The sequence below is a fragment of the Brassica rapa genome, chromosome A03 (assembly GCF_000309985.2).
Source record: "Brassica rapa cultivar Chiifu-401-42 chromosome A03, CAAS_Brap_v3.01, whole genome shotgun sequence".
Taxonomy (NCBI): domain Eukaryota; kingdom Viridiplantae; phylum Streptophyta; class Magnoliopsida; order Brassicales; family Brassicaceae; genus Brassica; species Brassica rapa.
In genome coordinates, this window is record NC_024797.2 from 3,324,892 (window position 1) to 3,338,312 (window position 13,421).

At 36.1% G+C, this 13,421-nt stretch overlaps 2 protein-coding genes across 2 annotated transcripts; one reads left to right on the forward strand and one right to left on the reverse strand.

Moving 5' to 3' along the window:
• Positions 1-218: 218 nt before the first annotated feature.
• LOC103856228 (protein EXPORTIN 1A) lies at positions 219-8,105 on the forward strand. Its single transcript, XM_009133326.3, has 32 exons — positions 219-317; positions 660-776; positions 1,182-1,274; positions 1,356-1,427; positions 1,564-1,671; positions 1,739-1,821; positions 1,964-2,102; positions 2,218-2,286; positions 2,371-2,448; positions 2,621-2,683; positions 2,774-2,818; positions 2,958-3,065; positions 3,181-3,279; positions 3,420-3,590; positions 3,738-3,797; positions 4,024-4,134; positions 4,359-4,456; positions 4,571-4,679; positions 4,918-4,983; positions 5,072-5,170; positions 5,250-5,330; positions 5,404-5,493; positions 5,634-5,719; positions 5,847-5,927; positions 6,023-6,205; positions 6,344-6,410; positions 6,609-6,719; positions 6,845-6,952; positions 7,032-7,169; positions 7,269-7,406; positions 7,504-7,608; positions 7,688-8,105. Exons 1-32 carry the CDS (start codon positions 219-221, stop codon positions 7,808-7,810), a joined length of 3,198 nt encoding a protein of 1,065 aa, XP_009131574.2. The 3' UTR covers positions 7,811-8,105.
• On the reverse strand, positions 7,779-9,870 carry LOC103856878 (serine/threonine-protein phosphatase 4 regulatory subunit 2-like). The gene is given in 8 exon segments (XM_033289122.1): positions 7,779-8,523; positions 8,526-8,619; positions 8,706-8,739; positions 8,934-8,974; positions 9,363-9,392; positions 9,395-9,417; positions 9,504-9,639; positions 9,853-9,870. Coding segments are annotated over 8 exon segments (552 nt in total). The 3' UTR covers positions 7,779-8,347.
• Positions 9,871-13,421: the final 3,551 nt, after the last annotated feature.

A 13,421-nucleotide genomic window follows, 5' to 3' on the forward strand; every position in this document is an offset into this window, starting at 1 on the left:
AATAAATTTCAAAGTCACTCTCGTCTGCGTCAATTTTAAGCTGTCTCCGAGAACTCTCTCTCTCTATATAGGCTCCCTCCTTTTCCGCTCTGTTCTCTCTCTCTCTCTAGATTTTCAGATTTTGTCTCCTCCGTTACTCTCCTCTTAGGGTTCTCTTCTCACACACTCACTGTTAACAGTCGAAACACTCTACCGCGACTTTGCCTCATCTCCCCGCCATGGCGGCCGAGAAGCTAAGAGACTTGAGCCAGCCGATTGACGTCGGCGTGCTCGATGCCACTGTTTCCGCCTTCTTCGTTACCGGATCTAAGGAAGAGGTTGTTCAATTTATTCCTTGTTCGTCGGAAAATTGAATGGATTTAACGAACGATAGCTTAATTTTGCGTGTAGTCTTCTCGATTTGGCTTAAGAGAGTTCGATTTAGTTGCTCATTAGGTTGCTTTGGTGATAGATTATTGAAGTCATATTTGAAATTCGAGTAAATATCTTGAGTTATCTATGTACTACCAACACTTGAGAAGAGAAGTGAAGGCTTGTTATGATTGTTTACTCTTTTGATGATTGAATCCCATAGTAATGCGCGTCAATGTCGACCTTCATCTCATTTGCATCTGATTTTTTACATTGAATTAATCCACATTGCTCCCAAACATGTACAGAGAGCTGCTGCCGATCAGATTCTGCGGGATTTGCAAGCTAATCCTGACATGTGGCTTCAAGTTGTACACATTCTTCAGAACACAAAGAGCATGGATACTAAGTTCTTTGCCCTTCAGGTTAGTTTCGTCACTCTTGTATTATAACCTTCTGGCCTTTTTTACATTAGCTACTTTGACGGATGTAATGCACGTAGTGTTGTTAGATGTTGTATACCAAACAATATAAAGATCAGTTGCGAACAATTAAGTTGTTAGGGTCTGGGATCTGTTGATTATACGAGTTGCTCTCAGCATTTTTCGTATAGGATATGAAATTAACTCTCTGGATTTTAGTTTTTAGTTGATCAACCCAATCTATTTATTTTAGAGAAAAGTTGGCTTAGAAATACGGTTATTTAGAATGGTTATTGCTTGAAAAATCTTTGGCATATTTTATGCTCTAATAGAAGTATAGTACTGTTAATTAAAACTCTACTTTTAAGATACGTGACAAAGATATATGCTTTTGGGATTTGCTATCAGGTTCTAGAAGGTGTTATAAAGTACAGATGGAATGCACTACCTGTTGAACAACGAGATGGAATGAAAAATTACATCTCGGAGGTCATTGTACAGGTATATATACTTCTGGAGGCCTTGGGTTGTTCCCTGGATTAAAATTTTGGAAGCTATGCTAACAATGATATTGCCTTGCAGCTCTCCAGTAACGAAGCATCTTTCAGATCGGAAAGGCTCTATGTCAACAAGCTCAATGTTATCTTGGTTCAGGTATCTGCAATAATTTCCATTGCATTTGCTTTAGTTGTTGTTAGTCAGTTTCGTTTATGCTTACAACCGCTAGCTCATCCCACCCCATTGACCTTTTTAATATTCTGGCATAACATATATTTTGATACATTCACAGATAGTGAAGCATGATTGGCCGGCAAAGTGGACAAGCTTCATTCCCGATCTAGTTGCGGCTGCTAAAACCAGCGAAACTATCTGCGAAAATTGCATGATCATTTTGAAAGTAAGTATACTTACATGATTCTGTCATCAGTTCTCACTGGAAACAATAACACTTCTTCCTTTGTCAGCTCCTAAGCGAAGAGGTTTTTGATTTCTCAAGAGGAGAAATGACTCAGCAGAAGATAAAAGAGCTGAAACAATCTCTAAACAGGTATGCCAGACTTTGGGAGAATCTTATATTTAGTCTGTGAAATATTAGTTCTTCAAACTCTATTTAAGTATCTTGAATATGTAAGTTAAGTGACGTCGGATCTATCATTTTTATTTATATATTGGTACTTTTTTATGTGCAGCGAGTTTAAACTCATTCACGAGTTATGCCTCTATGTCCTCTCAGCTTCTCAAAGACAGGATCTTATACGCTCAACACTCTCTGCGTTGCATGCCTATCTTTCATGGATTCCGTTAGGCTATATTTTTGAGTCTCCTTTGGTAATATACTTAAACCAGAAAGATATTGATGTTAATACACTTAAAATAAGATAGATATTGGTGTTGATTGGTACCACAATTATGTTGTTCTGATATCTGCTCCGGTTGCTTACAGCTTGAGACCCTCCTTAAATTCTTTCCTGTGCCAGCATATAGGAATCTCACGCTTCAATGCCTGACCGAGGTACTTCATAATTTTTGTTCAGCTTTCTTATTGCTAATTGAATGCGTTATTTAATTTTCTGTTGGTTTGAACTTTTTCTGACAGGTTGCAGCTCTCAACTTCGGAGATTTTTACAATGTGCAATATGTCAAGATGTACACCATGTTTATAGGGCAGCTGCAGGTATATGAGTTATCTTCTTGTGTTGCTTCTATTTGTATTATCATTTTTTTTTGTCCATTGACATCCCGATTCTTCTAGTTTCATTTGTAGTAAGTGAATGTAGTAACTTGGTCTACTCTATGCTTGTCTTGGCTTCTTGCCTGATGATCTATACTTGTTTCCATGTTTGCAGACCATTCTTCCACCAAGTACAAATATCCCTGAGGCATATTCAAGCGGAAGTGATGAAGAACAAGTTAGTATTTTTTGTTCATCTGGTTTCGAGGCAGCCCGTTGATTTGAATAACTTATCAAGGTTATGACTGCGTTTCTATGTCACCTTTAGGCATTTATCCAGAACCTGGCACTTTTTTTCACTTCGTTTTTCAAGGTAAAGCTTTTTCTTTGTTTGAGTTAGATATCTTGTCTTTCGGTTACTGGAATTCTGCTTTGTGTTTTAATGCTTCCAGCACTCATCATCTATTTCTAAACTATTTAGTTTTTTTTGTACAACTCTTATTTTTATGCAGTTTCATATACGAGTCTTGGAATCAGCGCCAGATACCGTTTCCTTATTACTTACGGGTCTCGAATATCTCATCAATATATCATATGTTGATGACACTGAAGTCTTTAAGGTATGTAAATTGCTGTTAATACAGTTGTATATTTTATTTTCCCCTTAGTAATTCTTTTATGCGCTTTGCCCGCCATCTGAAAATGACAATTTTTGCTTGCGTGTGGATTGAGCAGGTCTGTTTGGACTACTGGAACACGTTGGTGTTGGAGCTGTTTGATGCACATCATAATTCTGATAACCCTGCAGCAAGTATAAACCTGATGGGATTGCAGGTAGGATTGATTCCTTAGAGTAATACGGATTAAAAATTTATATTCGTAAGATTGAAGGGTTGATAGTCTAGTTGTATATAGTATTTGTTGGATTTTCTTTGCTTAATTTGGGTTACTACCTTTTATTTGCATATTCCCAGATGGCTCAAGTCCTGCAACGGCGTCAACTTTATTCTAATCCAATGTCCAAACTAAGAGGGTTAATGATCAACCGCATGGCGAAGCCTGAAGAAGTGCTTATTGTTGAAGATGAAAATGGGAATATCGTCCGTGAAACTTTGAAGGACAATGATGTTCTTGTCCAGTATAAGGTACTAAATTCTTGTCCAGTTCATATTACTCTTCTTTAGGTTAGATATATATACTAGCAGTGCCATGAATTCAGTGAAATATTCTAATTCAACTCGTTGGTTATCCTTTTTGATGTATTATCCATTTTTATTTTTCTAAAATTGCAGATAATGCGGGAGACATTAATCTATCTCTCACATCTTGACCACGATGATACTGAAAAGCAGGTACAGTGTGACCTTGATGATTATGGTGTGTGCACATTGATTTGTGAAATATTGAGGATTAGCAGCTAGGGGAAGGGGTGTTTACGGATGAGATTTTCTTTAGTAGTATCCTAAATTTAGAAATTTAAACATTGACATGTTATTAGCTATGAGTTCTTATGTAGCTGTCTTTTAGTCTGTTTCATGCTGTTGTGCTGATGTGAACATCTGATTGTCCCTTTAAAAGATGTTGAGGAAGCTAACCAAACAATTAAGCGGGGAGGAATGGGCATGGAACACTTTGAATACACTATGCTGGGCTATTGGGTCTATTTCTGGATCTATGGCAGAAGATCAGGTAAATTTTGTTACTTGAGCTCAGACTGTTTCCTTTTCACATATATGGAATTATTTATACAGTTCGTTTCCATCGATTTGCTAGTATACCTTAATTTTTTTGAAGATATCTTATTCAAAAAGATTGGCAGTGTGAAATTTAGTCTTAATTGTTTTCTGGGACGGTGTTCAACCTTTTGGTGCTGTGCCAACTGATGATTTGAGTTCCATGTTTTCTTTTCTCAGGAAAACAGATTTTTGGTCATGGTCATTCGAGATTTGTTAAATTTATGTGAGATTACCAAGGGAAAAGACAATAAAGCCGTCATTGCTAGCAACATTATGTAAGTTTGGTCCTTCATATTCTGCTGAATTTCTTCCTGGTTGTTGAACTTCTATTCTGTGGTATATTCTATTTCTCTCAAGGCCGCACTAGATTTATGCATACTTAACTGCAGGTATGTCGTCGGTCAGTATCCAAGGTTTTTAAGGGCCCATTGGAAGTTTCTGAAAACAGTTGTGAATAAGCTGTTTGAGTTTATGCATGAGACGCATCCTGGTGTTCAGGTACCGCTCCCAAACTCTAAATTTTCTGGAATACGTTTAGTTATTCAGGTGGAAGTTCGTATTAGAAATGTATTATTAGCTGTTAAAGTCGGAGAATAAGGTTTATATAAGCTCTTGAATGCAAATGAATGCTCATCTTCTCAAGCTAGCATCTGGCTCTTTTTTATTCCAAGTGTTCTCGCATCAAATTTGCTCCTTTCTATGTAGAGATGCCTAAATACTTACTTTTGCGTTTCAGGACATGGCGTGTGATACGTTCTTGAAAATAGTTCAGAAGTGCAAGCGTAAATTTGTTATTGTTCAGGTTTGTATCATTATGTTCAATTCACCTTTCTTATCCTTCCATTGTCTTCTGAATGAGCTCCTAGTTATATAGTTCATTGTGCTTCCAGGTTGGAGAGAGGGAACCATTTGTATCTGAACTTCTATCTGGCCTTGCATCCACTGTTCAAGATCTTGAGCCTCATCAGATTCACTCATTTTATGAATCTGTAAATTTTCCAGATGTGTTTTTAGTTTGCCAATCAGAGTTATATCTGTGTTGGGATTTCATGGTTTTTCTGTCTCTAGGTTGGTAATATGATCCATGCAGAATCAGATCCTCTGAAGAGAGATGAATATCTACGGAGGTTGATGGAACTCCCAAACGAGGTACGTTATTTAAAAATGTGGCTGCTAAACTTTTGTACGTAGCTGGCTAAAAATGTTCCGTTTTATAATGTAGAAATGGGCAGAAATCATAGGACAGGCACGCCATAGTGTAGAAGTCCTCAAGGATCCAGTTGTGATACGTACAGTGCTTAATATTCTACAGGTCTGATTTCTTACTTATTCCTCATAATGCATTATTATATCAAATCATGTGATCTTTATAGTCGAGTTTGTGTATCTGCTGGTGTTTAGATAAATGATTTTACTGCAGGGTGTAACTATTTCCATGTGTTTACCATGCAGACGAACACTAGTGCTGCTACTTCACTAGGAACGGACTTCTTATCCCAAATTTCCTTAATATTTTTAGATATGCTGAACGTATACAGGTAAATCCATGATACATCATTCTAGCCTTTAATAGTTGACGTATCTTTCTTGTATTATTTTAGTTGGAAAGCTCATTGAGTTATTTCCATGTCTTTTAATGTTATCTTTTCTCCATGGCTGCACCAGAATGTACAGTGAGCTTGTGTCAACCAGCATTACTGATGGGGGCCCATATGCGTCCAAGACATCTTTTGTAAAACTTTTAAGGTTTGTTTTGTTGTATGCGTCAGATACACAAGGCTCTTGATGCCCACTATTTGACAAACTGGAATAACTATATATTGTAATGCTTTGCTGTACAGATCTGTTAAGAGGGAAACCCTTAAGCTGATAGAAACCTTCTTAGACAAAGCCGAAGACCAACCGCACATAGGGAAACAATTTGTGTCTCCAATGATGGAGTATGTACTTGCCGACTATGCGAGGAATGTGCCTGATGCTAGGGAATCAGAAGTTCTTTCACTTTTTGCAACGATTATAAACAAGTACGCCTCTAATTGTTTAATGTGTGCCGTAGTAGTTAAGGATGTGTACATTCTGCTTAGTTCCGGATTGATTCCTTCCTAATCATCAAATGATCTATGAATACAAGGTCTGATTCGTAATTTGATTTGTTCTTTTAGGTACAAGGCAACAATGTTAGATGACGTGCCAAACATATTTGAAGCTGTTTTCCAGTGTACATTGGAGGTAATAGAATTTAGGGACCTTGTTCTTTGTTACTCGCACTACATCTGTTAATATAAACGAGGAGACTTGGCACTTTCACTATGGTGAAGGACTTGAAGTAGTTTAGAGTTAATCTTGTTTTCACACACCTTTGATTCTTAGTTGAAATTGGGTGGGTCTTATTGAATGTACACTTCTCATTTTCTCATCCTTTTGCAGATGATAACTAAGAACTTCGAAGATTATCCGGAACACCGCCTCAAGTTTTTCTCATTACTCCGTGCTATTGCTACATTTTGTTTCCCTGCCTTGATAAAGTTGTCAAGTCAGGTATGTGAATATGTTTTTGCATTTATATTTTTCCTTCGTGTGATTTAAAGAGCTTAAGGCCTTTTATCCAAGTCTTCTCTCATTATTCAGAGATTTTCCGTACTGTTTTGTTATTTTTGCATCAGCAACTGAAGCTAGTGATGGATTCAATTATCTGGGCATTTAGACATACTGAGAGAAACATCGCTGAAACTGGGCTTAATCTTTTGCTTGAGATGCTGAAGAACTTTCAGGTTTGGTGTTTGTTTCCCTTGTTTTAGCTCTCTGTGGTTGTGTGGCACCTGGTCTAACATTTTCCTCTGAATTTGACAGCAATCTGCGTTTTGTAATCAATTCTTCCGGTCATACTTCATACAAATAGAGCAAGAAATATTTGCTGTGTTGACTGATACCTTCCATAAGCCTGGCTTCAAGCTGCATGTGCTGGTGCTCCAGCATCTGTTTTGCCTGGTAATACCTTCTCTTCTCTCCCATCTTATCTTATTGTTGCCGTTACTGGAAATGGGTAGTTCTATACGCTTAGAGGTCTCTGTTGTTTATAAAATTCAGGTTGAGAGCGGTGCTTTAACTGAACCTTTGTGGGATACTGCAACCGTACCTTATCCCTATCCGAACAACGCTGCCTTTGTTCGTGAATACACCATTAAGCTATTGAGCTCTTCATTCCCAAACATGACTGCAGCAGAGGTAAGTACAAAAATTATAACCAGTAGATTTGCTTTGTTTGTTCAAGATTCCTCGTGTTTCTCGAAGTCTGATATTGAATATCAATTAATATATACAGGTCACACAATTTGTGAATGGACTCTACGAGTCGAGAAATGACCCGTCTGAATTCAAGAAAAACATTCGCGACTTCCTTGTGCAGTCCAAGGAATTTTCTGCTCAGGTTATATTATTAATTCACTTCATTCATTCAATTGCTATTAAAAAGAACTCAAGACTAATTTGTTGAATCCAACTTTCAGGATAACAAGGATTTGTATGCTGAGGAAGCAGCAGCGCAGAGAGAGCAAGAGCGTCAAAGAATGCTTTCGATTCCTGGGCTTGTTGCTCCTAATGAGATTCAAGACGAGATGGTCGACTCCTAAAGTAAGGCTGCAACAAGAAGAAAGTTTTACCGTTTTGGAATGAGTGGAGAGTTGAGGAGAGACTTTTCTGTGCCGCCATGTTTTTGGAGCCTTTCTAATTTGATTTTGAGAATTGGAAAAGCAAGAAAACAGATAATTTATGCGGGTAAATCAGTGGCTTGTTTGGTTAATTAATATTGGTTTTAATGTAGATTTTAAAGATGGTTGGATTATTTTACTCGAGTGATACGTGTTTTAGGTACAAGACATTGTTTAATTCTATTGTTGCTACCATTAATAGAAAGAAGTTGTTCTTTCTTGTTTGTCCAATGCCCTTTTCAATTAAAAATGTTAACAGCATCCGACAACGGACAATCCTTTGAAATAGTTTCGTTCAAACGCTGTCTCTCTGAGGCATACGGTTCAAGGCAACCGTGAATCTCCCTCCTCTGCAGCCATTGAATCCGATGATGGTTCTGCAGCAGCATGACAAATCAATATGATAAACAAAACATGTCCAAGATTTAATTATTTAAATGAGTAGACAAAATCAGGTACTTAACTGATTTCGCTTGGCTTCTCACTCGCTGTCGTCGTCATTGTTTCTGATGGTTCATCGATTGTTTCCATGTCAATAGTCATTGCGTCATCAACATCTGCTTCTTCTTCTTCTACCTCTGTCATTATCTCATCCTTGTCACCTCCCACCACTGCTTCAATTCCATTTGGCTGTGTCCCGTTTTTGTGCCTTCCGTTGCTGCGTTTGCTTCCTCAGTGGGTTGTGATTGCGGTTCCGTACTGATGGATAGCATAGAAGTAACCAACAGATTCTGCAAAGAATCGGAAAAGTTTCTACATTATCAATGAAGATGTATCAAATATAAACATCACAAAGGTAATGATCTCAAATACGAACCTTTTCTAATGCAAGAGCAAGGTAGAAACAAAATCTACCGGGGTCAAAATGATATACATATAAACTTATTGAAAGATTTACAACAATCGAGTGGGTCAAACCATTAAAAATGAACCAAGTAATCAGTGTGTGGTTACAGTTATATGCCTATACTCAATAAAATTTTAGAATTGACATGGGTCAGTTGACCCACGTGGTTCTTCATTGGCTCCGCCACTGAGAGCAAGCTTTGAGAGCTTTGGGTAGATACTCCTTGCAGCCAAAAGGATCTGTTGAACACAAATAAATCAACATGCTGTGTGGTTATAAACTTCTAAACAAATAAGAGAGGACTATCATATGATACATGCATGGCATGTTTTGAAAATTACAACTTTGACAAGAGTTGCAAATGGCTAACTTATATCTCCTGGTTTACTCAGATGAGTTTAAACTTATAAACATAGAGCAATCAGGATATATCATAAGTTCAAAGAACTAAGTTGGTTTAGGAATCGATGAGGATGGAGGGCAACAGAGTGAAACTATGGAGTCAACTGATTCTTTGTCTTTACACTAGCACGCAAGCGACTTTGTTTTATTAACTCATGCCGAGCTAACAAAAACATGGTATCTCCGACATTGAAGTAACCACAGTCAGTAGATGCACCTAGTTACCTCACAGAGTCTCTGCAGTGTAAATGGAGGAGACCTTCGTCGAAACTAAGAAGAGCTGTGAAACAAGACAAATAAAAGCGAAACAGAATTTAACAAAAGGTCAATGGGTAAAAAAAGTAACAAATGAGTAGATAGTTAGACCTTCATCCAATCGACTAACCAGCTCTAGGTATGTTTCTCCTAGAGCTTCCTTTTGTTGTTTGTCCGTCATCTTTGTCTCGGGATATTCTGACAGAACCTTTACAGCGCACCCATATAGATAGTTAGATATGAGACCCTAGAACCTATAGATACTCAGAAAGAAACCCACTCATCAATAATATTATTATTTAACTCTATGCAACAATACAAAAACGGTAAGGATAAAGATAAGATGCCAGTTTTAAGTAGATAACATAACCAAACCATGGCTACTGAAAGCTAGCTATTAAAAAGGTGGCATTTACCAGAACTTCCCGGAAGATGCTACTTCTTCTAATGTGCCCTTTACTTCTTCCTCAGACAACATTTCTGCCTTCTCCAAAGCTCCTCTGCAAAAGAAGACCAATCTGTTTTGAGAACGTACAATGAAATGAGTCACAAACAAACAAACAAACAAACAAACAAACAAACGAAAAATCTTGGAAGAGAATCACCAACACCAAGGTATAGCAACCAAAAACTAAGAAAACAAATTATGAGGCTCACACACAGAGCCACCAGTGAAAAGCTAGAAGCAAGAACTCGTAACCTCATCTTGCAACAAACAAGCCTGATTGTGAAGCAAATGTAAACCTGATTATTGTTCTAGAAGCATTATCCTAAATAGACATACACAAGATCATGGGGCCAGCATAGAAAGCTTAAATCAGATCTAAACTCTAATCACAAACAAACCGGAGTAAACATCAGAAGCGTGGAGAGGTATAACTCGTCGATTCGAATCTCAGATACACAAGAAACCAAACTCTCAAGTACACTATGTGAACTAGCACTAACGTATAGAGAAGAAGAGGTCGAGAGACTAGCGAAGGAAAGGAAACATACACGACGCGAGGAATGCCGTCATCGGGAGGAGGATCGACGGAGGAAGTGTTGGGAGCTTCACGATCCGATGGGAATTGGAGGGAAAGTTTTTATTTCGCTGAGACCCGACCCGAATCCAATCCGATTCGACCCGATCGATGTTCATTGTTATGCTCGAATTAATATGAAGACGAAAGGTGATTAAAAAAATTAATTCGAGAATTTTAATTTGTCTTCTTTGCCATGGTCAAAATAATATTACTGTAAGATTTTTTATCTACAGTAAGCGTTCAATTCTGTATGAATTACATTTTTCTTTCTCGTCTGTTAAACTAGTACCCAACGGTTCAGTCAAACTGAAAGAAACCTGCGCTGGCAAAAAAAAGACCCATGTTTCTCTTGTAAATAAACCATAATTTTACTTGTATATTAAAAAAAAAAACTCATTTTTACTGATAGAGACGTTTATGAGTGTGGCCGCCTGCTACTTTTGGCCTTACTATAGATTACTGAATATTTGATTCTTTTTTTTTCCCGGTTAAAACTGAATATTTGATTTTAGTTTGCTATGATGACCTATATGTTTCTCTCTCATTCTCTGTCTATACATTATAATAGTCTCCGTATATATTATAATTCTCCTACTCTCTCACTTTCACTTTCTATATATTATAACTGTAAGATATAAGAATTACGTTGTTTAAATTTATATTTCAAATTAATTATAATTTGGGTTGGTTGTTCAGTTGAAAACTGTGTTGAATTTAACAAATTAAAAAGTACAAAACAAACTTTTGAAATCATTTAGAAAAACCTAAATTGTGCATACCAAACTAAAACAAATTAGGTTCTGTCCGCGAGGTATATAACCAATGGTGGATTTAGAGATAATATTTATCCAGTGCAAAATTATAAACATAGTTTAATATCTTTATAAATTTAAAATTCCAACAAGAAATTATCAAATTTGTGTATAAAGTTACAATAATTTTTATAAGGGTTTATTTGCCAAATAACCAAAAGAGTGTAATTAGATTTTTAGTGAAAAGTTAGAGAGAGGTAGGAAGAGAAATGAAGAAATAGGGGGTATTTTTGGTTAGAGAGTACATTTGTGCTTTTTGTATATATATATATAGGAGGTAATTTCCCTTTTTAAAAATCTATTGTGTGTGCAGCTACCCCTCCTACTTTATACATAAATTCACCACTGGGTATGACTGCCTACCAGAGAAGAGAATTCATTAATCTCTAGTTAGAATGTTTTCTTTGTTAGGGCTCTAAATCTCTAGTAGGTCTCAATCGAATCATTTATCAGGCTACTAATTACACAAATGCAACACAAATAGCTCGTGGAAATAGTTGAATCTAGTCTATAACTAAGATTTTAGGCCAGTGAATTCTATATAAACACTACGTAACTTGCGTTCATAACAATTCTATAACGTTTAAAGTACCAAAGCAGAGGATGTTACTTGTTACCTGCTTCAACTTGCTGGCTTATTATGACGGTTGAATTTGTAAGGTGTTTTGTGATCTTTTTTTTGTCGACAAGCTAAGCATTTTGTGTGTTTCAAAACAAGTCAATATGTTTTACGGAGATTTTCATTTCGTTTTTAACAGAAAAATTATGTTGAATAATAGAAAAGAACATGAAAATTATAATTTAAAACTACGAGTTATAGCCTACAAAAAGAAATATAAACTGATCCGAAAGGAAATACAAAGGGGTTCGATGGGATTGTATTTTCATAAACCATTCAATTTCGCTAAGACCGGCAAAAAAAAAGTTAAACTTTTAAATTGTTATTGAATTTATTATAGATGATTAATCAGGTAAGCTAATTAAGAGAAACAGATTATTCTATGTGTATCATATTACATAAACAGACACTTGATATTTATGAATACCAATCAGGCAACAAGTCGTCAACGGTAATAAAAAATTTGTTTAAATATATATATTCTGATCAGTTTTGTTTTAACATATATATATAGTCTCATGGCATTGGTATTTAAGGAGTTAAAAAGAAAACAACTGTTTTGGTTAGGGTTTAGTATATTAATTTTATGAAATTAGGGTTTGAGATTTGAATTTTAAGGTTTAGGTTTAGAACTTGTTATTAATGTGAAAAGCATATCACATGCTTTCATTAGTTTTATAGTATTATTATCGTATGTTGTTGATCAAGAGAATCGAAAGGAGAGTATTCTGGGAACTTATTTTCTGTTTAGTAGTAAAGTATGGAAATTAAAAAACACATCACAGAGCTAATTTAAATTGAATTAAAAAGTGGAATTAGATAATACAAGAAAAAACTAAGGGAGAAAAAGGACTTTACACTCTCTCTCTCCACACTAGTCTTTGCTCATTTTCCCTACATGCATGCATCCGTACGTAAATACCTTGGTAAATACTCTTACAACGATAGAGCTCTTTTTCAATTGTCGTATTAAATGATACAGCTCCTTTTGATCATATATAGAAAACAAATCAAATACTTATTACGTTGTTAACCTGCTGGGCAATTTGGCCTTTTTAAGGATTCCCGTAGAAAAAAGTAATGATTTCTTTGTCAAAAAAAAAAAGTAATGATTTCTTTTTATCTTGAATTTCGGGTTTCCTCCTCTTTTGTCTCTCCTACCGAGACTTTCTTGCGAACACATTACTGTATCCCAGTTAAAAATAAAACACATATACTGTATAATATCGTATTTGATCAAAAAAAAAAAAAATATACTGTATAATATCGTACAATATATTCGTCTGCGACGATCATTTAATGAAAAGGTTCGACATAACATGCAATCAGAATGACGGACACTCCAGCCATTTGTTATCTCCTATAGTCTTACATTTTTGAGTGACAAAAATATAGGTTTTGACACACCACAATTTTGCAAAAGTTAAACTGATAGATGAGTTAACAAAATTAATATTACAGGCTTTTTTTTTTTTTGTAACTAAAAAAAAATTAATTAAAAACACCCTATTGGTGAATTGATCCCGGTACCTCATAAGAGGTTGACAACATCAAACACCAATAGACCACAACG